This window comes from Myotis daubentonii, chromosome 16, assembly GCF_963259705.1.
Source record: "Myotis daubentonii chromosome 16, mMyoDau2.1, whole genome shotgun sequence".
NCBI lineage: Eukaryota > Metazoa > Chordata > Mammalia > Chiroptera > Vespertilionidae > Myotis > Myotis daubentonii.
In genome coordinates, this window is record NC_081855.1 from 37,641,748 (window position 1) to 37,665,348 (window position 23,601).

The 23,601-nt window shown below is 43.3% G+C and overlaps 1 protein-coding gene across 2 annotated transcripts; it reads left to right on the forward strand.

Moving 5' to 3' along the window:
* Nucleotides 1-1,302: 1,302 nt before the first annotated feature.
* On the forward strand, nucleotides 1,303-23,601 carry EFCAB3 (EF-hand calcium binding domain 3). Of its 2 annotated transcripts, XM_059668270.1 has the most exons (9): nucleotides 1,307-1,395; nucleotides 6,354-6,430; nucleotides 8,257-8,400; nucleotides 9,692-9,763; nucleotides 10,841-10,961; nucleotides 15,064-15,257; nucleotides 15,611-15,795; nucleotides 17,594-17,716; nucleotides 22,712-23,601. In XM_059668270.1, the coding sequence occupies exons 1-9, from the start codon at nucleotides 1,322-1,324 to the stop codon at nucleotides 23,036-23,038; spliced, it is 1,317 nt and encodes a 438-aa protein (XP_059524253.1). In that variant the 5' UTR covers nucleotides 1,307-1,321; the 3' UTR covers nucleotides 23,039-23,601. The 2 variants fall into 2 exon arrangements, with proteins under 2 accessions (XP_059524254.1, XP_059524253.1); XM_059668271.1 differs by lacking the exon at nucleotides 6,354-6,430 and having other exon boundaries at nucleotides 1,303-1,395.

Here is a 23,601-nt window from a genome sequence, read left to right on the forward strand (position 1 = left end):
AAAACTTTTACTTGAACAATTTTCAATTCACTAATGTTTAATGTGAAAGTATATTAATACAGTATTTTTTTTTAATTTGCCTTCCCTGAAATCCCAATGTTGTCAACATTCTGATTCTGTAATTTATACCCACACATACCTCAAGGGTGCTGAATGAGCCACATTGAAAACACAGTGGCTCTAAAGCTAGAAGGAGCTTGTGAGTCATTCTGACCCTGAGCCTGTGCCTAAGAAGTGAATGAGGTCACAGTTGTATGATGGAACAAACCCTTTATGGGATTCTTGATCTGATTGAAGCCCAGAAGTGGTAAGTAGCATGGTCTAAAAATAGATAAATATATGAATTTTGTGGGAATCTACAGAGTCCTTTTTTTAAAAAAAATGTATAATTTCTATGAGATGTTGAAAGTAGTTTTTTAAAGGAATGATAATTTTGAGCCATGAGGATGACTTCACAGCACCTTTCAAGTGCCTAAATTGTGATCCTCTCCGGAGTGCCAGCTCTGTGGTAGGTTTCCAGATTTTAAACACATGTCATTGAGTTGTTTAGGAACAACTGCTTTCTAGGTTCTGAGATGAAGACCTGGAAAATTGATCGAACTCTAACCAGAGACTTTTTCTTCACAGTTTAATAGTATATAATCGTCTAATATTCCTAAGTCAGTAACCCAGTTTTCTTCTCAATGAACCACCTAATACACTCTACATTTTGAAAAGATCATTGCAGAGATAAAACCAACAATAAAAGTGGGAAGCCCTACCATCCCAGCTTCTGGTTCATAGGCCCCAACTCTCTAACTATGCAGAGTGGAAAAGAAGGACTAGGGAGGCCAGAGTGGTTGAGTCCATTCAGGACGGTGTAGGGTAACAAAACAGCACTGTATCCCACTCCTAATCTACTTTTAAGATCTATGGGTTCATAATAAATCACATGGGTTTCAGAGGGATCTCACAGAAGGAAAGCCTAGAAAAATCTACTTACTACTACACAGGTATCCAAGATATAAACAGGTAAGTATTTTGGAAGTGCTATAACATTTTATTCTCTGTCAGTTATAACATGAAATGTCCCATTGATTTCAAAAATAAATTTTGTCCTGAAATAATTTTTTCTACATATTCCAAGGGAACCTTCCACATGGCTTTCCAACTTTGCACAAACCTCTAACTTTAATTTATACATCTTACCATGCCTTGAGGCCCTGGACTTCAAATTTCAGGTCTTGAGCTGAGAACGTTGCAAAAGAAACTTGTACTATAGAGAAATTAATCTGTGAGCCTTAATTGTACCTTCTGAATTCCAGACAGAGTTACTGGCCAAATGGCAGTTTCTGACATTAAGCCAAAATTTAAGCTGGATCCTCTAACAAAAATACCCAGCGCCCATGGCAAGAGGTAAGTAATGAACATATTAAGGTGATAAATATATTAAGGTAAGGAGTTATTAAGGTGATGAATATATTAAATATCCATAAAGGCTGTGATGAAACAAGTTAGAATGCTCTTCAAAATATCTATTCTGTGAGCCCTGGCCAGTTTAGTTGAGTGGATAGAGGATTGGCCTGCAGACTGAAGTGTCCCGGGTTCAATTTTGGTCAAGGCACATACCTCGGTTCCAGGCTTGATACCTTGTGGGAGGCAACCAGTTGATGTTTCTCTCTGTCTCTCTCTTCCCTCTCACTCTCTCTAGAAATCAATGGAAAAACATCCTCAGGTGAGGATAACAACAACAAATCTATTCTGGGATAAACTGAGTTATGAAACAAATGTGAATTGAAGATAAAGATTTTTATGAAAAGTATACATATTCTTTTTGATTAGAGAGACAATGAGTTCTCCTTCCTGTTCTCCCAAATGAGAGGCTATTTTTGTGTGAGGGGACAGAATACCCAAGAGGGCTTAAGAAGTTGTCAGTTATACAGTAAGACGTTTTGAGTGCCATTTTAAAAGATAATACATTTAGAGGATCATAAAGAAGACCTAAGCCTCTAAGCAAGTCAGAGTGTAAAGAAAACGTCTGTAGCTCAAATATGGCCAGTAAAATGAAATCTAGTTTAAGATGGCAGTGTGGGAGGTCAGGAGGCAGCAGGCCTGTGGGAAGAGCAGTGCTATGGGCTGTCTCAAGCAGGTGGCTGCTTAGGACAACATCAAAAAGAAAAAGAAAATGAAATCTGGCAAATTAGGGTTGACCTAAGCTTGTACTAAAATTAGGAAGGGAGGTTTGCCTGTGACACTTAACAATAGCTTTGTCTTAGTCTGATGATAACAAATTCCAATAAACAGTAGCCACTAATAACTGAAAGTGAAAGCCTGATCTGTTCATTATCAAATCATAAGAAAAGCCTCTCTCCTCTCGCACAATTATCGATTTTCTTTGCCACTTTGAGAGTATTTCTCCTATTATCCTTTTCCCCCCATTTATTTTCAGAGAGTGGAAGGGAGGGGGAAAGACAGAGAGAGAAACATCGACATGAGAAACACATCAATTGGTTGCTTCCCACACCCACCCCAACCAGGGCTGGGTATTGAGCCTGCAACCAAGGTATATGCCCTGGACTGGAATCAAACCCAGGACCCTTCAGCCCTCAGGCTAATGCTCTAGCCATTGAGCCAAACAGGCTAGGACCTAGTATCCTTGACCCTGCCATTGCTAGAGGAAGATACTACTTTTCCAGAGGGATGCGGATAAGACAACCTTGTAGTAGCCCAATCCCTTCATCTCATCCTGCATTGAAGTAGTGACTTCCTTGTCACTGAAAGTAATCAAGCAAAGTCTAGATAATACCACATGTAGATTGAATTCCTACATGAGATGTGAGGCTAGACGGGGTTTGCTCCAAATCTAAGATTTCCCAAATCTTTAAAACATTATAAAATGATAACACTATTTCCCATGTTTGATCCAAGATAAGGCTTGAAATTCTGCCAAGACTATCCTTTTTTTAATTTAGCTAAAAACAAACAAACAACACTTTATACTGCCTGGCCCTTTATTTTCCTCTTGCTTCTTTCTTTTAAAAAATATATTTTTATTCATTTTAGAGAGAGAGGAAAGGAGAGGGAGAGATAGAAACATTGATGAGAGAGAAACATCAATTAACTGCCTCCTGCAAGTCCCCTAGTGGGGATTGAGCCTGCAACCTGGGTATGTGCCCTGACCAGGAATTGAAGGGTGACTTCTTGGTGCATGGGTTGATGCTCAACCACTAAGTCACACCAGCCATGCTCTTTCTTGCTTTTTGAGAACTTTGTATTTCTGCAACAACTGCATCTTTTATATAATGCCAAAAAATTATTTATCTTTAGATATACAATAAATATAAAATAACCTATCCAAATAAAGGCAAACTTGAGTTTTCAGAAGTTCAGGTAGGAAATAAAAAGAAAATACTAGAAGAAGAAATCAATGTTAGTAAAAGCTGAAAAAATAAGGTTAATTAGATAAAATTACATGTCAAAAAAATTGAGAATGGTACATTATGAGACCCTATTGCCTCCTCCTCCTTTAAGTCTCTATTTGAAAATAAGTTGAATCTACTAGATACATGGAGGGTAATAAATTCATAAACCATAACTTTTAAAATTCAACTACCATGTTTGGTATTTCTCCTAGTGTCATTTTTTTAAAACTGCTTCTTATAAAAAAAAAACTAAGACATCCCATATTTTAAAAACTTTTAGTTCTACTCATATCAAAACTAAATGTATTTTATTTATTTTTTTTCATATAGTTTTTTTTAAAATATATTTTTTATTGATTTTTTACAGAGAGGAAGGGAGACAGAGTGTCAGAAACATCGATGAGAGAGAAACATCAATCAGCTGCCTCCTGCACACTCCCTACTGGTTATGTGCCCGCAACCAAGGTACATGCTCTTGGCCGGAATCAAACCTGGGACCCTTGAGTCTGCAGGCCGACGCTCTATCCATTGAGCCAAACCGGTTAGGGCACTAAATATATTTTAAATAAAATTAATTTATAAAATTATAATCTAATCTAATAAAAGACAAACATGCAAATTGACCATACCTTTGCTACGCCTTAAGCCACACCCACCAGCCAATCAGAGCAACTATATGCAAATTATGCAAATTAACCCAACCAAGATGGCGGCCGGCAGACATGGAGCTGGAGTGAGCAGGAGGTTTGGTTGCTCCAGTGATGGAGGAAGCCAAGCTTCCTGGCCGGCTCTGAGCTCCACTGAAAGCAACAAAGTTTCAATTATAGAAGATAAATAAACCCCAGATACCTGCTTTCAGCCGCGGAGCTGGAACAAGCAGGAAGCCAAGCTTCCCGCCTGCCGCGGGGCTTTGAGCTCCACTGAAGGCAACAGAGTTTCAATTATAGAAGGTAAATCAATCCCAGAATAAAAAAGAAGAAAAGGAGAGGCTGGGAGCTTCCGTTGCTGGGGGGGTGGGGGGGGTGGGGAGGGTGGCCAGCCTGAAAATGGCCCTCAGCCCCTCACCCAGACTGGCCAGGCACCCCAGTGGGGACCCCCCCTACCTTAAAGGGGGTGTGGCCAGCATGAAAACAGCCACCAGCCCCACACCCAGGCTGGCCAAACCTCCATGGGGTGAGGGTCCTCACTGCGGGGGGAGCTTGACCAGCCTGAAAACAGCCATCAGCCCTTCACCCAGGCTGGCCAGGCACCCCAGCGGGACCCCCACCCTGATCCAGGCAAACCAGCCAGCCCCCACCCGTGCACCAGGCCTCTATCCTATATAATAAAAGGGTAATATGCAAATTGACTCTAACAGCACAGGACTGGGAATGACTGGTCACTATGACACACACTGACCACCAGGGGGCAGACGCTCAATGCAGGAGCTGCCCCCTGGTAGTCAGTGCACTCCCACAGGGGGAGCTCTGCTCAGCCACAAGCCAGGCTGACGGCTGCCAGTACAGCGGTGGTGGTGGGAGCCTCTCCCGCCTCCTCAGCAGCACTAAGGATGTCAGACTGCAACTTAGGCCTGCTCCCTGCTGGCAAGTGGACATCCCCCAAGGGCTCCTGGGCTGCCACAGGGATGTCTGATTGTCAGCTTAGGCCCAATCCCCCGGGGAGCTGGCCTAAGCCAGCAGGTGGTCATCCCCCAAGGGGTCCCAGACTGCAAGAGGGCACAGGCCAGGCTGAGGGCTCCCCCCCTGATTGCACAAATTTTTGTACACTGGGCCTCTAGTAATTATTATAAGTTTACTTTGGAAATTACCATATTATAAGCAAACCCATTTTTTCATAATATATTTTATGTCCCTACACTAATAAGTACTGCAAATTTACACAAAATATCTATCTATAATAATAAAAGCGTAAGATGCTAATTAGACCGGACAGCTGAACGAGCTTCCGGACGAAGCCACTGTGGCCAAGGCAGAGACAGTTAGGGGTGATCAGGCAGGCAGGCAATCAGGCAGGCAGGTGAGCAGTTAGGGGAGATCAGGCAGGCAGGCAGAGAGGTTAAGGGTGATCAGGCAGGCAGGTGAGTGGTTAGGGGCAATCAGGCAGGCAGGCAGAGTGGTTAGGGGTGATCAAGCAGGCAGGCAGAGGAGTGGTTAGGAGCCAGCAGTCCTGGATTGCGAGAGGGATGTCCGACTGCCGGTTTAGGCCCAATCCCGCAGGGACATCCAGCAGTTGGACATCCCCTGAGGGGTCCCGGATTGCAAGAGGGTGCAGGATGGGCTGAGGGACCCCGCCCCCCCCCCCCCCCCGTGCACAAATTTCATGCACCGGGCCTCAAATATATATATATATATATATTTGGTCAGTGTGTGTCATAGTGACCAGTCATTCCCAGTCCTGTGCTGTGAGAGAGAGAGAGAGAGAGAGAGAGAGAGAGAGAGAGAGAGAGAGAGACTGATCTACCTCTAGTTTTCATATGCTGGTAAAAAATATAATTTGGCAATTAAAGTCATTAAATAATCATGGATACAAACTTTTGCTATAAGGATATTCACCATAAGATTACTTAAACTAGTTAAAAATTTGAAACAGCTTAAATAGTATAAGGCTTGGATTCTTGAGCTTTGGAGTCAGATAAACCTTGTTGGAGTCCCAGGTCTTCCACTTATTCTCTTTGAGCCTCAGTTTCCTCTTTTGTAAAATGAAAAAAATCAGATATTTTTAAGGGGGTAAGGGTGATGGGCAAGTAAAGAACAGAGGGAATTGGACCTCAGTGCCAACATTTTCTCACTGTCCACCCTGTAGCTTCTGGCAAGTGACTAACAGGTCCCTTAGATGGTATGACTGTAGATATATTGTGATGCTTACAATCATTCCAGTCAGCAAAAACTGATGAATGGAACTAATATTTGCTCGTTTCAAATAAGTATTCAATCTTTTCAAATCTTTTCTCAGGGATAAAGTTTTACCAGGATCTCTCCCATGCCAATTAGGGCACAAAGAAAGGAAGTTGAGTGCTTCACAAATTCAAGGTAAAGAGAATCATTCCCCCAAATGAAAACATAAACAAAAGCCCCTTAATATATCTGATAAGTTTTTTCTCTGAGAGATTAGGGACTTCAAGGGTTATCTACTGTACCCTGTTATTTGAGAGAGAGAAATTTTAATTCAATATCTAATTTGTGGGAAGGAAGGGGGATTATTTTCAAGTAAACATCTTCCACTCCAGCCAGGTGGCTCAGATGGTTGCAGCATCAACCTATGAACCAGGAGATGACAGTTCGATTCCCAGTCAGGGCACATGCCTGGGTTGTGGGCTAGATCCCCAATAGGGGGTATGCAGGAGGCAGCTGATCAATGATTCTCATCATTGATGTTTCTATCTCTTTCCCTCCCTTCTTCTCTGAAGTCAATTAAGATTTTTTCAAATTAAAACCAATATGATGTAAAATTTAAAATAAATTTTAAAACATAACCATGCCTACATGCACATTACCGCTCTGACCTCTCCTGCTCCTCCTCTCCTCTTACTTTCTCTGCTCCAGCCACACTCACGTCCTTGCTGCTCCTGGAACATGCCAGGCTCACCCACCTTAGGGCCTTTGCTCTGGCTCTTTCTTCTCTCAGATATCCACTCCCTCTCACCTATTTAATACAAGCAACCTACCCCTCAATCCCTGGTACTCCCAGTCCCCTGACCTTACATTACTTTTCCATTTTCCTATAGCACTTACTACCTTCTAACATATTATCTAATTTACATATTTATGATAGAGCAGAGATCTTTTTCTGTTTGGTGCACAAATGTTTCCTCAGCACCTATAGCAGCTTCTGGTACATAGAAGGTATGCAATAAATAATTGTTGATGAAGCTGCATTAATGCCTGAATGCCTACTAACATGCTCAAAATACTACGAAAAATAGAAACAAGTCAGAGATGGTTCCAGCCCTAGAGAAGCCTTCCTTTCATTAAGGGAGAAAGATGTAAACTTTAGACACAATTAGAAGGCAGGTATCATTATCTCTATAGAATTAATCACGCTTGTACATGAAGATGCTAACACTTGAATGTAATATGAAATGTTTTATTTTGGTGCCATTTGGGATATACTTTGTTCTGGGTTTATTTCTTCATTTGCTTATTTTAGAAACTACATTACAATTTTGGCTCCAGTTAATTAATGCATTGAGTATTTCTTTGAAAAAAATTTTGTGTCTATACAACACATACAGACCTCAGATTTCTCTAGGTTTGGAGTCAGGTGGGCTGCCTGGCTCCTCTTCTCCAGGCCTTAACACTCAAATGAAGGTGTTGGTCAGCCTGGCCTGTTATCTGGAGGCTCTGGAGGAGAATCTGCTTCTGAGCTTATTCAGTTTTTTGGCAGAATTTAGTTCGTACAGTTGTAGGACTGAAGTCCCCATTTCCTTGCTGGCTGTCAATCAAGAGCCTTTCTCAGTCCCTTCTGCATTCCATATCACATTGCACTCCCACATCTTCAAACCAGCAATAGTGGGTCAAGCCCTTACTCTGATCATCCAAGATCCTCTATTTTAATTACATCTGCAAAATCCCTTTTGTCATGTAATGTAATGTGTTCACAGATTCCAATAATTAGGGTGTGGACATCTTTCAAAGGTCATTTTGCCTACATGTTTGGTTTTCCACCAACTAGTTGATTCCAGTTCAAAACTCATGCAAGGACACTATCCTTCTTAAGGAATGTCTATTAAGTACTCATATTTCTCTCAATATATTTTCAGAACATGATTTCCAATCAACTGTATTGTCTGTCCTAGTTCCATTAGAATATGTATGTATTCTTGAATAACTGTCCTAACTTAATTCCACTTCCCCAGCCTTCCAAGATGCCTACAACTTCTTTACCAAGGATAAAACCTGCTGTATTGATTTTCATGGAATGATGTGCACTTTAGCTAAGGTGGGAATGCATCTAACCAAGCATGATGTCTATAATGAATTAAAATATGCTGATATTGATGGTGAGTACTTAAACTTATTTTTCTCATAAAAGCTTTCCTTAAATATATATTTTTCTCAGTGACCTTATGAACATGAGAAATGAACCTCACTTATTTGCCAAAAGTACCTATATATGGGTTTCTCTTTAAGGATATCAGTGAGGTATGTGTACAAGTTATGAAATCAATGTAATGCTTCTTTGAAAAATCCTGTGTGGAAAATAAAAGTGGTTGCCATATTTCAATATTGAATTCAGATTACCTGTCATCATGTACATTTTGGAGAGTGCCTTAAAATAACAGATGCAAAGGCATTGACAATTTCACAATGCCATGTTGTCAAGGAAATCCAAGCCCTTTGTTTCTGTATGAATCATAATTACGACAAATCTTCCTTCCATCATTACAACCCACCTATATTGAATTTCAAATGCCACAGAATGTTCGTTGATATTTTTTTAAACTATATTTTATTGATTTTCTACAGAGAGGAAGGGAAAGGGATAGAGAGGCATAAACATCCATGAGAGAAACATCGATCAGCTGCCTCCTGCACACCCCCTACCGGGGATGTGCCCGCAACCAAGGTACATGCCCTTGGCCGGAATCGAACCTGGGACCATTCAGTCCGCAGGCCGACGCTCTATCCACTGAGCCAAACAGGTTAGGGCTGTTTGTTGATATTTTTATAGCATGTAGATAATGTTTTCTTTGCACATACTGACCTTCTGATTAGTAGCCCAAACTGATATGTTGTGTGGGAAATATATTCAGAATATTATTTTCTCATACCTCTCGCCACCCAGCTGCCAGTGCCCTGTTCAATTTGCATCAGTTCCCCATGTGAGTCGATATCACCAGTTAGTTAAAGCTTCACTTGTTTCCACTAACTGCCCAATCTTTCTATTCTTTCATTGAAACACACACACACAACTCTAATAGCACTTAATTTTAGAGGAAACCATGTACAACTTGGGGATGTTATAATAATAGAAATGTTAGAGGTATAGAGTGGAAAGCAGGGGTGGGTTCCTTGCAAAATGGCAAGTCTCTAGGAAAGGAGTGAATGGATAGGACTGTAGTGGTTAGGAGCCCCTGGTTTGATGTTTACACCCCACCATTGCTTCGATGCGCTGTGGGTGACTAGTGTCTAAGACCACTTCAAGAAGACCTGAGCACATCTCCAACCCTAAAATGCTCTGATTTTAACTATTAGATGGCCCATGATGTTTTAATTTTTATATTTAAAATATAATTTGATAATTAAAATACATCTTATATCCTTGTTTTGAGGCTTAGATTTCTGTTGCAGGAGATGGGAAAGTGAATTTCTCAGACTTTATAAAGGTGCTAACAGATAAGGACCGCTTCCTTAGAGCTGTGGGTAAGTAGAGATACTACGGAATATATAGCAGGTGGAGTAGTTGCAATTCACTGCATAGTAAATATCATTCATTTCAGCCTCCAGTCAGGAGACAAATCAAGAATGTGTACTCGGGAATGTGACTTACTTTTGTACTGCTTCTCCCATACTGTATTTGCTGAGCAAATTGATACAGTTTTAGATTTAACTTAACTGTAGCAAGCCCTTCTCCAGGAGATAGTATTTTTTGATCTCTAATGAGAGCACTCAGGCAGTTGTATAGAAAAATACATCTTTTATAGTATTTTAATTCTTTACTGAGTACATGTGCTACTTTGAGAAGCACTCCTTTTATAAAAGAAAAAAATTTAGAAAAAAGAAAAATGCTCTGTCTCATGCAAATTTGGGTGTACATACTTTACTGTTCCCCCAAAATATCCTCCTCACCCTGGGGAAGCCTCTGCCCTCAGCGCAAGGGCTGTGGAGAGTCTGCTAGAGGTTAGAGAGCATGTTCTCACATAAGGTTATAAATAATATGAAAGTAAATATTTTTATTAGTCCTCTAATGGTTTGTTTATGAGTTTAACAGGTACCTTGGAATATCTAATCCTATTCATATCATGTTTTCTAGGATAAATACATTCCAAATTCCAGATACTGTATATTGTTTTGAAAATATACCCATTCATAGGCTATGCACTGTCCTTAGCGCAAACAGAACTTATTGCTTCAAGTACCTCTATAGTAACAAGGATTTGCCTGCAAGCCAGAGCTCTATTTACCAACCACTCCTTTACCTAGAACAGGACAATTGTCCTTAACATATAATTCATGTTTGTGTTAAATGTATTACTATATTTACTTAGAGACCATTGAACTCAGAGTCTTTTTTCAATTCCATGATTATTTTGTCTGTTCAATAATAAAAATGACCTTTCTATAATAGAACAGATGTTGAAAGTTTTTCTAAAATTCTCAAGTCTTTGATTTGGTATTAATTTTGTAAATACAATAAAAAAGACTGTCGTTTTAGTACTTCTTTGATAGATGATTTTTTTTTTCCAGAAAACATTTTGAATCTTTTTTTCCCCTTCATAGTTCCAGAAAAAGACAAGTGTTTAGATTTTGCTGGCAACCCAGGGATCCTGTTGTTTGAAATTCTATCAAAGCTTGTAGAGATTTCAGCCTTACCCAGAAAGGCTATATTAGAATTAGTAAGGTAAGTGACAAAGGGGCAAAAAGGACCTTTACAGAAGCACCTATGAGGATATTAACAAGGCAGTCTCCTTTCACTAACATTCTACTTCACAGGGTCTGCTCCAAAACAAAGGAGATGTGTGGGCAGATGGTCGTGTGCCACAACATGAGACTTCATTACTTTATCCCCACAGTACTGCCCAGCTCTGAAATTGCAAGGCTGACCTCAGACCATCTCCAGTCCCCACTAAGGACCTAAGACAGCTAAGAAAGTTCAGCCTTTCCTACCTTAAGCTAGGGAATCCCAGGAAAATAAGACTTCTCCAAGGATGATTTGGGGTGGGCTTGGAAGTCTAGTTTAAATACAAACACTCCCATTCATGCTAGAACTACTAGGGGCTTTCAAGAGGTCCTTTGAGTGTGAGAGAAGGCACAGCAAGTTCAGACTTCCCAAAGCAGCCTTTGGAGTGGAGCAGAGCCAGATACAAAATGAATGGAAGATGAGGAAGCATTCTCACACCCAAATGAGTCTTCTTCCTGGGAGCAGGGAGGAGAGGAGAGAGAAAGAGAGAAACATTGATTTGTTGTTCCACCTATTTATGCACTCATTGGTTGCTTCTTGTATGTGCCCTGATGAGATCCAACCCACAACCTTGGCATATCAGGATGACGCTCTAACCAACTGAGCTACCCAGCCAAGAACTACCTGGTTGGTCTTGGGAAAGAGGAAGGAAGCCAGAGCCCAGGAACTACACATATAAAATAGTCAAATGGGTCCTAGCCAGTTTGGCTCAGTGGATAGAGCATCAGCTTGCAGACTGAAGGGTCCCAGGTTCAATTCTGGTCAAGGGCACATGCCTGGGTTGTGGGCTCAGTCCCCAGTGTGGGGTGTGCAGGAGATAGCCAATCAGTGATTCTCTCTTATCATTGATCTTTCTATTTTTCTCTCTCCTTCTCCCTTCCTCTCTGAAATCAATAAAAAATATATTTAAAAATATATATCTACACTAATAAAAGACAAAGATGCTAATTAACTGTACCTTTGCTATGCCTGAGCCACGCCCACCAGCCAATCAGAGCGATTATATGCAAATTAACCCAACCAGGATGGCGGCCAGCAGCCACAGAGCTGGAGCAAGCCGGAGGCTTGGTTGCCCCGGCAATGGAGGAAGCCAAGCTTCCCGCCAACTGTGGCCTCTGCAAAAGGCAACAAAGTTTCAATTATAGAAGACAAATAAATCCCAGATACCTGCTTCCAGCCAGCCTCCACTGGGAGCTTGGGTGGCTGGGGGCTGTGGCCAGCCTGCAAACAGCCATTAGCCCCTCACCCAGGATGGCCACACCCTCATGGGGTGAGGTTCCCTGCTGGGGGCTTTGCCAGCCTGCAAACAGTCCTCAGCCCCTCACCCAGGCTGGTCAGGCACCCCAGCAGGGACCCCACCCTGAAGGGGCTATGGCCAGCCTGCAAACAGCCCTCAGCCCCTCACCCAGGCTGGCCAGGCACCCCAACGGTGCCCCCACTCTGATCCGGGACACCCTTCATGCAAACAAGCCGGCCCCCACCCATGCACCAAGCCTCTATTCTATATAATAAAAGGGTAATATGCAAACTGACCCTAACACCAGAGCGACTGGGAATCACTGGTCACTATGACACACACTGATCACCAGGGGGCAGACGCTCAATGCAGGAGCTGCCCCCTGATGGTCAGTGTGCTCCCACAGGGGGAGCTCTGCTCAGCCACAAGCAAGGCTGCCAGCTGCCAGTACAGCAGTGGTGGTGGGATCCTCTCCCGCCTCCTCAGCAGTGCTAAGGATGTCCAATTGCAGCTTAGGTCCGGTGAGTGGGCCTAAGCCAGCAGGTGGTCATCCCCCATGGGGTCCCAGACTGCAAGAGGGTACAGGCCAGGCTGAGGGACCCTCCTGAGTGCACAAATTTTTGTGCACCAGGCCTCTAGTGTGTGTGTGTGTGTGTGTGTGTATATATATACATATATATATATATATATATATATATATATATATATATATATATATATCTACACTAATAAAAGAGAAAAATGGTAATTGGCATACGACAATACCCTTTTCATTGGCTAATCAGGGCTATATGCAAATTAACTGCCAACTATGATTGGCAGTTAACTGCCAACTAAGATTGGCAGTTAACTGCCAACTAAGATTGGCAGTTAACTGCCAACAAGATGGCGGTTAATTTGCATATGTAGGCACAATGCAGGGAGGCGAAAGGGAAAGCAGGAAGAAGCCCCCTGCCACTGATAGTGATCGGAAACCCAGGGGGGAGCTAAGAGCTGGGGGGCAGGGCAAAGGCGGCCCTGGGGCCGCCTTTGCCCTGCCCCCCAGCCATGATCGGAGAATCAGGCGCCTTTGCCGCCCTGGCCAGTGATAGCAGGAAGTAGGGGTGGAGCCAGCGATGGGAGCTGGACACGGTCGAAGCTGGCAGTCCTGGGAGCTAGGGGTCCCTTGCCTGGGCCTAAAGCGGAGCCCACGATCGTGGGGCCACTGCAGCTGCGGGTCCCCGCTGCCCAAGCTGGACGCCTCAGCCAGAAGCGTTAGGCCTGGGCAGGGGCAGAGCCTGCAACCGCGGGGAGCTGGGGGTCCCCTGCCCAGGCTTGACACCTCTGCCGGAGGCCTCAGGCCTGGTCAAGGGGCCGATCCAGTGATTGGTGATCGGAGGGTGATGAGGGTCAACTCCTCTGGCCGAGGCATCAGGCCTGGGCGGGGGGCAGAGCCGGGGATTGGGGGGATATGATGGTCCCCTTTTCCAGGCCTGAAGCCTGGGTCAGAGGCGTCAGGCCTGGGCGGGGGCCAGAGCCAGTGATCGGGGGGAGATGGGGGTCCCCTGTCCAAGCCTGACACCTCTGGCGGAGGCGTCAGGCCTGGGCAAGGGGCCGATCAGGTGATCAGAGGGTGATGGGGGTCTATGCCTCTGGCCGAGGCATCAGGCCTGGGCAAGGGGCAGAGCCAGCAATCGGAGCGGTCTGGGGGTCCCCTGCCCAGGCCTGACGCCTGGGCCAGAGGCATCAGGCCTGGGCTGGGGGCAGAACCAGTGATGGGGGGGAATGAGGGTCCCCTTCCCAGGCCTGACACCTCTGTCAGAGGCGTCAGGCCTGGGCAAGGGGCCGATCCTGCGATTGGAGGGTGATGGGGGTCAACGCCTGAGGGCTCCCAGTATGTGAGAGGGGGCAGGCTGGGCTGAGGGACACTCCCCCCCCCACACACCCAGTGCACGAATTTCATGCACCGGGCCCCTAATATATATATATATATATATATATATATATATATATATATATATATATATATATATATCCAGTGACTGGAACATTGTAATGACCGAAATGACCTGTCATTATGACACCCATTGCGCCCAGTGAACTGGCCTGACCTGGAGGTGGGTCCAGCCAGCCAACCTCCTGTGATCCCTCCCACCAGGCACCCCCCCCTCGATCGGCCCCCACCACCCCGATCGGCCCACAGCCCCTCCCCCCAGCTGGCCCCACCCAATAGGGGCAGGAGCCTGCCGGCCAACCTCCTGTGGACCCCCCCCCCCCCGCTGGCCCCTCCCTCAGTGGGCCTCCACCACACTGATCGGCCTACAGCCCCTGTCCCCAGCCAGCTCCGCCCCCGATTGCCCCCCACACCAATCAGGGGTGGGGCCTGCTAGCCAATCGCCTGCGACCCCTCCCCCCAGCTAGCCTGGCCATGATCGACCTGATCAGGGCCAGCCGGCCGGCCAACCTCCCACCATCTCTTCCTCCCAACAGGCCCAGCCCCAATCTGCCCCAATTGGAGCCGGGCTGGCCGGACCCCACCCATGCACAAATTCATGCACTGGACCTCTAGTAAAGAAATAAAGTAGTCAGATGGCCTGTGGCAGTTATCAGTGGATATTCTATAAATGTCACAGAAACAGGCATTCAGTAAGTAATAGTGAATGACTATGCAAATTAAATTTAAAATAAATTTATTCAGCATATATAACTTGAAATTTGACTCTCCCCCTCCCCCACCCCCCATTTGTCTAACAAGCACTTTTTCAATAGAACTGTAGCATTTTTTAAATTTATTTCTGGATTTCTTTCTTCCTTTATTTATTTTAGCTATTTTCAAAGAAAATTCCAAGAAACCACTGCAGGAATATTGTGGAATCCCTCCCCTACAGATTATAGAAAAAGGAGATTTAAGGCAGACATATGCACACCTCTGACCTCAAGCACAAATACCTTTGCTAATGCTACTCGGATTGCAATAATGAAAGAAAAGGATTTATTCAAATATCTTGAAGAGCTCAGGAGTAAGAGCCATTTATTTTTTTCCCTCTATTGTAAAGGATTTATTTATATATTAATGGTCAGAAATAAATACAAGAGGCCAAGTGCTGTAAGAGCAGGACCACAGCCTATCTACCCAGATATCATTTGAAAGCAAAAATGTATATATTACCTGAGTGCTCAGATACCTGGATGAAGCTGAGAGTCTTCATGAAGTGGAGGGGTGGAGGTCACAGGAGAGTAAAGAAAATGGGTCATGGCACAGAGAAGTGTAGACAAAGCAAAATAGATGCCACATGTATGTCTTTCATGTGAATTTCTTATTATTTGTGATAACATTTTTTTTTGTGTGTGATAACATTTTTTATCTTTTTAGGATGCAATCCTCCTTCAGATAACCCATATTCAAAAATACCCGTCTTTCCGTTGTTTCCTAATGTGGATGGGCTGGTAGTGGGAAAGCCATTCAAAGACATGCATAAATTAGAAATGCTTAGGAGAAAGGAGCCTCTGAGTTTCTTTGATAACTACTTTTTCCATAAAAGAGATTGGAAAACACAGGTGAGATTTAGATTTTGTCACATCAGTTAATTTAAATACTTGCGTTGTCTTTTATTGACTTCAGAGAGGACGGGAGAGGGGGAGAGAGATAGAAACATCAATGATAAGAGAGAATTATTGATTGGCAGCCTCCTGCATACCCCACACTGGGGATCCAGCTCACCTGGGCATGTGCCCTGACCAAAATCAAACCATGACCCCCTGGTTCATAGGTCGATGCATAACCACTGAGCCATGCCAGCCGGGCTAAATACTTGCGTTTTTAAGTTCTAACTTAACAGAGCTAGTAACATGCTTTTTAATGACAGATATTTTTAGTCATTTTATTTCAAACCAGATTCCATAGACATAGTCCTAAATTTAAGCTCAGGTATAAATATTTAATTTCAACAAATAGTTAAACTTACTGAAAAATACAATCCTAGGTTTCGGGGTTGGGGGGTGGGGAATACAAGAAGAAGAATAAAAAGGCCCTCAGGTCCTACCTCCAACTGTTCTTCCATCAACTCGGGGACCAGAAGCTGCATTTTGGTCTTCCTCAACTGGCTCTAGAGGGTGGTTGGGCCAGACACAACCCAAAGGAACAATGTTGTGGTGGAGGGGCTGTCCTGCCCTTGGACTGGAACCTCATTTATACTCCCGGCTGAACCTTCTGGGTCTACTTCAAGATCTGTTGCCTCTAATCTATTTTCCCTCCTCTCAAGGTACACTTTATCATCATGAGTTTTAAGGTCTCAGGCAAGTATGCCCTAGTTTCTGGATATTCTTTCAAGCTCTGTCCTTACCCTGGTTTGTCACAGGCCTTCCAGCCTGAGAAACAAGATCAAGCTTTGACTAGAGACTAGCCCACCCGGTGGAGCATCTCTGGGTTTCAGAGATCCATGTGTGGCTCACATCATTATAACGTGCCTAAAAGGTCCCTGTAGGCATAGATTTAAGAGTCCCAGAAGCAGGGGGAGGGAGAAAAAAATAGGGAATTGCTCATCAAATAGGGATGAAGTCAAAATTATGCAATATGAATAAATTCTAGAGATCTGCTCTACAACACTGTGTATGTAGTCAATGCTGTATCGTACGCTGAAAATAGTGTTGAGGATAGAGCTCTTGTTAGAGTTCTTATCACAGTAAAATAAAAATAAAAATTTTTAAATGAGTCTCATGATGATCATAAATGACCTAAAGTCAAGACTTTGTCTTCAGCTCTCCAAATGAAGTCACACCCACAGGCAAATATCATTGACAGTATGGTTTATCAGTATTTGTTAAAGTTCCAACATGCAGCCAACATTGAAAACCATTGCTCAATGAAAAGGGAAACTGGATAAATGAGGGGCAGAGACAGAGCTGTCTATATAACTTGTAAGGCCTAGTGTACAATAAAAATGTAGGACCCTTGTCCAAAATTATTAAGAACATAAAGACAGCAACCGTGGAACATTAAGCTGAATTCAGAGCCCTTCTAAGTTTGAGGTCCTATGTAATTGCATAGGTCACACACCCATGAAGTTGGCCCTGGAAATAGGATAATTGAAGGGATATGGTCCAGAGAACAAATAAAGACACGGGGAGATTTTGGCCTTGGAAATTAGGAAAAACTCACATATAAGAGGGAAGGAGGAAAAACCAGGTTCAAGGATGGAGAAATCCTAAGGTGGAAAGAAGAGTAAAAAGGATTCATATTAAATAGACTTGAAGAGACAATCTGAGGGAGTATGAAGGTCTAGTTTTCTAGTGGTTACTTTGTTGTATAATTCAAACTAAAATACATCACTAACCTTCTTTTAAAATGCGCATCAAGGCAGCAAATATAAAGCTTATCGACTCTCCCTCCGGCTACCCAACTGAGATCCTCACCATTGACCAAATGTTGAAGAAAAAGCAGAAATGGACAGTGGCTGAGGCAGCTGCTCTTAAACCGCATGTGAGTACTCAGAGCTGAATGCCTTCCCAGAAAGCATTGACAAAAATATTTTCCACTTCAATACTACAACCATAAAACCAAGAGGGTATTTTCTCCTCTGTCTTTAAAATAAGACATAGATCATTTCTAATTTTTACCTGTTGTAATGACTTTTTTTTGACTTTTTTTTAAATATATTTTTTATTGATTAAGATATTACATATGTGTCCTTATCCCCATGTTACCCCCTACCCCCCCCCCCCCGTTTTTCGTGTCCATTGGTTAGGCCTATATGCTTGCATATAAGTCCTTTGGTTGATCTTTCCCCCTTACCCCCGCCCTCCCCTACCTTCCCTCCAAGGCCCGACAGGCCAATCAATGCCTCTCCGTCTCTGGATCAGTCCTTGTTCATCAGTTTATGCTGTTCATTATATTCCACAAATGAGTGAGATCATGTGGTATTTATCCACTCTCCAGTTCCATCCATGCTGTGGCAAATGGTAAGAGTTCCTTTTTCTTCTTCCTCTTCTTAAAGAATACCTTTCAGCATTTCATATAATGCTGGTTTGGCAGTAATGAACTCCTTTAGCTTTTTCTTATCTGTGAAGCTCTTTATCTGACCTTCTATTCTGAGTGATAGCTTTGCTGGATAAAGTAATCTTGGTTGTAGGTTCTTGCTATTCATCACTTTGAATATTTCTTGCCACTCTCTTCTGGCCTGCATGGTTTCTATTGAGAAATCAGCTGACAGTCGTATGGGTACTCCCTTGTAGGTAACTGACTTTCTTTCTCTTGCTGCTTTTAAGATTCTCTCTTTGTCTTTTGCTCTTGGCATTTTAATTATGATGTGTCTTGGTGTGGTCCTCTTTGGGTTCCTTTTGTTTGGGGTTCTCTGCACTTCCTGGACTTGTAAGTCTATTTCTTTCACCAGGTAGGGGAAGTTTTCTGTCATTATTTCTTCAAATAGGTTTTCAATATCTTGCCCTCTCTCTTCTTCTGGTATCCCTATAATTCTGACGTTGGTACGCTTGAAGTTGTCCCAGAGGCTCCTTACACTATCTTCATATTTTTGGAATCTTTTTTCTTTTTCGGTTGGGTATTTTTTGTTTCTTTGTATTTCAAATCTTTGACTTGATTCTTGGGATCCTCTTGTCTGCTGTTTGATCTCTGTATATTACTCTTTATTTCAGTCAGTGTATGCTTAATTTCTAGTTGGTCCTTTTTCATATCCTCGAGGGTCTCACTAAATTTCTTGAGGGTCTCACTAAATTTATCGGCGGTTTCCATAAAATTCTTGAAAAACCTTATAAACGTGGTTTTGAACTCTATATCCAGTCGTTTGCTTTCCTCCATTTCTGTCATTTGTGACCTGTTTCTTTGTCTCAGCATTTTTTATGCTTCCCTGTGTTGGTAGAGTGGTTTTGTGTGCTAGGTGTCCTGTAGGGCCCAGTGGCTCAGCCTCCCCCGTTACCTGAGGTGGACACTCTTGGTGCACCCCCTTGTGGGCTTTGTGCACAGTCTTGTTGTAGTTAAGCCTTGATTGTTGTAGGATCACTGGGAGGAATTGACCTCCAGGCCAATTGGCAGTGAGAATCGGCTGTGTCTGCAGTGGGAGAACTTCTGTGCTGAAGACACCCTTCTGGGGCAAGACTAGCTTCAGTGGGGCTTTCATGCTCACTGAGTCTGCCCCCTGGGTGTGTCCCTTATGGATCTGAGGAGTTGTAATCCAGATGGTCCCCCTCTGACCACTGGGTACACTGGCTCTTGGAGGTTACCCAGCAGGAGCTATGAAGAGAACTGCAGATTCCCCTTCCTTTTTTGGAGTTTGGAGGTGCCCTGATGAGGCCCAGCTGTGAAGCAATGCAAGCTGCTGTGGGGCCTTGGGCCTTCTCTTGGAAGTTCTGGGTCTGTGGCCCAGCTGCAGTTTGTTAGGTAATTTTCAGGTTGCAAAGGGCCAGGGCATTCATATGCAAAAGCCTCTGCCGAAGCCTGGGTGGGGCGGGGTCTCAGGGAATCAAAGGGTGGAGCAAGGAACTATGGCGGATTCTCAGCCCTGCCCTAAGGGGCCGCCCGGGTCTCAGTGTCCTGATAATTTAATTGCTGCAAACACCTCTGAGGGAAAGCTGCCCTCGAGTTCCGAGTTCTGCCCGCTGCCAGACAGTCCAGTTTCTCCCCGTATGAGTCCTGGGTCCCCAGAGACTTCCCGGAACCAGAGCTCAGAGCAGTTGGGAGCTTGTGACTCCCTCCCGATTCAAAAAGACAGCCGCGTCCTCAGGTACCAGCCCCTTTCCGCGCACTCTCGAGCCTCCGTACCTTTGCACTTTACTTCCGCAGCTCCTGACCCTCAATGTGCTTTTCTCTTTCCTTCTAGTTGTAGAATTTCCACTCCGCCAGCCTTCCTGTAAGTTCTGGATGCTCTCCGTTTTGTCTTTTTATTGTGTTTTGAAGTTGTTGAAGGAGGCAGCAATTTTGGTGTTTCCCTATGCTGCCATCTTAGTTTCTCCTTTTTTTACTTTTAAAATTGATTTCATGGAGAGGAAAGGAGAGGGATATAGAGAAACATCGATGAAAATCATTGATTGACTGCCTCCTGCACACCCCTACTGGGGATTGAGCCAGCAGCCCAGGCATGTGTCCTGACCAGGAATCAAACCGTAACCTCCTGGTTCATGAGTCAACCCTCAACTACTGAGCCACACCAGCTGGGCATAATGACATTTCTTGCTCTATAATCAAATGGATTCCAATGTTAACTGTTATAATTTGTCCTGCTAATCACCTATGGAGCCATACCCAGCATCATTTCTGGGACATTAATTTGTTTCATGCTGGAAATCGCTACTAGTTAAGATACTAAACCAACAATCACAGCGAGTGGTACACTCAAGGAATCATGATGAGTTAAAGCATCTTTATTACAACAGCTAAAAGAATAATGACAATAGTTTAAGTGAGCTTCCTAGGTGCCAGGCATTGTGTTCTTCAAGTGCTCTAATTCACATGCACTAATTCATTTACTTATCACAATGACCCTTTGAGGTAGGCACTGCTATCATTCCTTATCATTTTACAGATATGCACAGAGAGGTTAAGTGACTTGCCCAAAGGCACACAGCTAGGCAATAATAGAGCCAGAATTATAAGCACTGGCAGCTTGGCTCCAAAATCCACACTTGTAACCACAAGTCTATGCTACCTGTCTATTTTTGTGACCTGACTTCTTAGTTACTTTTGTAGTCCACAGAGACAGACTGAGGTGTATTTATTTTATTCCGCCTCCCTTCTATATTTGACACTAATGAAAAAACTCTCCTTGACACTTTCTACTTCCTTGGCCTTTACAATACTGGATCTTCAATTCTCCTTGTAGCTCTGTGTCCTTTTCTCTCCTCTTTCCTGAATGTTCATCCCTAAGTCTTAATATTTCCTTGTTTTCTAGTGTCATCCTGCTGCCCTTCTCATTATACACTCTCATCCACTCATTTGTTCAGTAAATATTTATCCATTGTTAACAAAGTTCTGGGATTAGGAAATACCAGAGAGAAAAAACACAGTTCCTGTCCTCACAGAGCTTAGAGTAAGGGTGGAAGACAGGGAGAAGGAAATGAGCGGTAGTAATTGTGATAAATGTAACTTCAATGAAGGCCACTGAGAACCCAAGGCCTCCAGGCTGGCACACCAGATGCCCCAAGGGCTGAGATGCTTGGGAAGATCAATAACTTGGCATACCTGTAACCCAGTAACAGCAGAATATTGGGGATCTCTGCATTAATCAAAGGAAAAGCTGGGATGAGTATTGTTTGGACTATTGATCTACCCTACGTATTTCAACTGCCACCTATACACTGATAACTTATAAATTTGTCACTAGTCTGGACTTCTTTCTAGTACTTCTGTCTTACCTCTCTGACTGCTAGACATTTCTACTCCACTGTCTCATAGCATATCCAACTTGACATGTCCAAAACCAAATTCATTATCTGCGTCAAATTGGCTATTCCTTGGGTGAATATCTCAGATGTTGATATCTACCATCTTCCCAGTCACTGAAACTAGAAAGCCAGGAGTCATCCTTAAGTTACACATTTTCCTCATTCCTCACACCTACCAATCACCAAATCTTGCTATTCTCATTCCCCTGAAGATTTTTCAAATCTGTCCTCTTCACTCCATCCTATCACTGCTGCCTTAACCGAAGCCTTCATCAGGTCCAGCCTAGACAACAATCTCCAACCTTGTAGCCCTACCTCTTAGCTGCTCCCCTCTGCCCATTCTCCACACAGGAGATCCAACTATATCACTGTCCTGCTTAAGAATGAATGCTTCCCTCTCACGGATGACAGGGTTTTCAAGTATATTTCATGCTCCACACAATCAAGGAATTTATCTCACATCCATCAGAAAGAGTGGCTCACTACAGCGTGATTCTCACTGAGGAAAGGGTTCTCCCCAGCCTAAGGGAGACCAAGTCTAAGGGCCAATCACTGGTACAGCAGGCCTTGCCTGCCTTGCCTTCACCACTCCCTCCCACTTTAAACTTGATGCTTTAGCAATAGCAAAGTGCACTGCCCCCCTTCCCCACCAACACCAGGATATTCATTATTGCCTTTTGTCTTTGCTTATACTAATCCCTCTCCCTGGAACACCTTCCCATCACCACTCCCAATTTTACAAAATCCTTAAGGACCTACAGAGCTCAGCATCTTCTCCCTCCCTAACCTAGGGTGGACTGAGAGCTATTCTTGGCACTCCTCTTATAGTCAGAGCCTATTGCCATCCAACATTTCCTCCTTGTTTTAGTTATTGTATTATTAATATTCTTATAAAATTTCTTATCATCTCATTATTCCAAGGTAATTTATTTTCATTGTCCATCAACTCCTAACTCCTCAAGAGGCACCTCCAATATATAAACTCGGTGACTTTCAACATAACTCTCAGGATATTTAGAATTGTGGTCCACAAATCAAAGATATTTTAAAATAACAACTGTCAACTTCTGCTTTCTCATTACAGGTGAAGAGAGCTATAGAAATCTATAACTTAGGAACTGCTCTTGAGCACCGGAAAGAAATGCTAAATTTCTGGCATAAGATCCGAGGGGATTTGGTTGGAGTAGACACTAAAAATGAGTCCTTTTATGAAACCTTTTCTACTTATACATGGTCCTGGAATGTTTGCCAAGAATTACTTTCCCCAAAGGACTTAAGGTTGTTTGATGCCTGCATGAATAGAAATTCCTTCCACAATTCTTCAGTCTCTTCCTCTTCGGATACCAGTGAATGTGACATAGAAACAGGAAGAAAAAGAAAACGGAAAGGTTTCAAAGGGTCTCGACAATGAAATTTCTACATTTTCTAAGCAGCTCATTTCACTCTACTTTTTCATAGATATCAAAATTATGGTTCTTTGATTTTGTCTAGTACATTCTTAGCAGCTGGAAATGTTGACATCTTTTAAATTCTAACCAGTAAAAAAGTTTAAGTCATAATATGGTTTCCCTTTTCTAATAGTTTCTAGTAAATAAATGTCATTCAGTTATTTCCCTAGCAACCAGCTGCCCTCTGCTGCCCCCATCTGGCTCTGGCTCAACACTGCTTGGGCAGGAGGAAAACTGAAAGCAGGCACTTACCTGGACACAGAGCTACTTACCCTTGTGAGCTCCTAAGGGCCCTCTCAGCAATAAACATCTGAGTTTATGTGACTATAAATGACATTAGGGTTTTGTTTTTTTATTTGCCAGGGTGGCCTGAGGCAGTGGATGACAATGGCCTTTCCGTTTCAGGGAATAATATCCCCATTCCCCAGGGAGTCTTGACTAAATGTGGGTGTTCCTAAGGCTCATTTAGCCACATACCTTCAGGCCCTCTTAAAAACAGCCCTTCTCACCCATTACATTTCTTGTT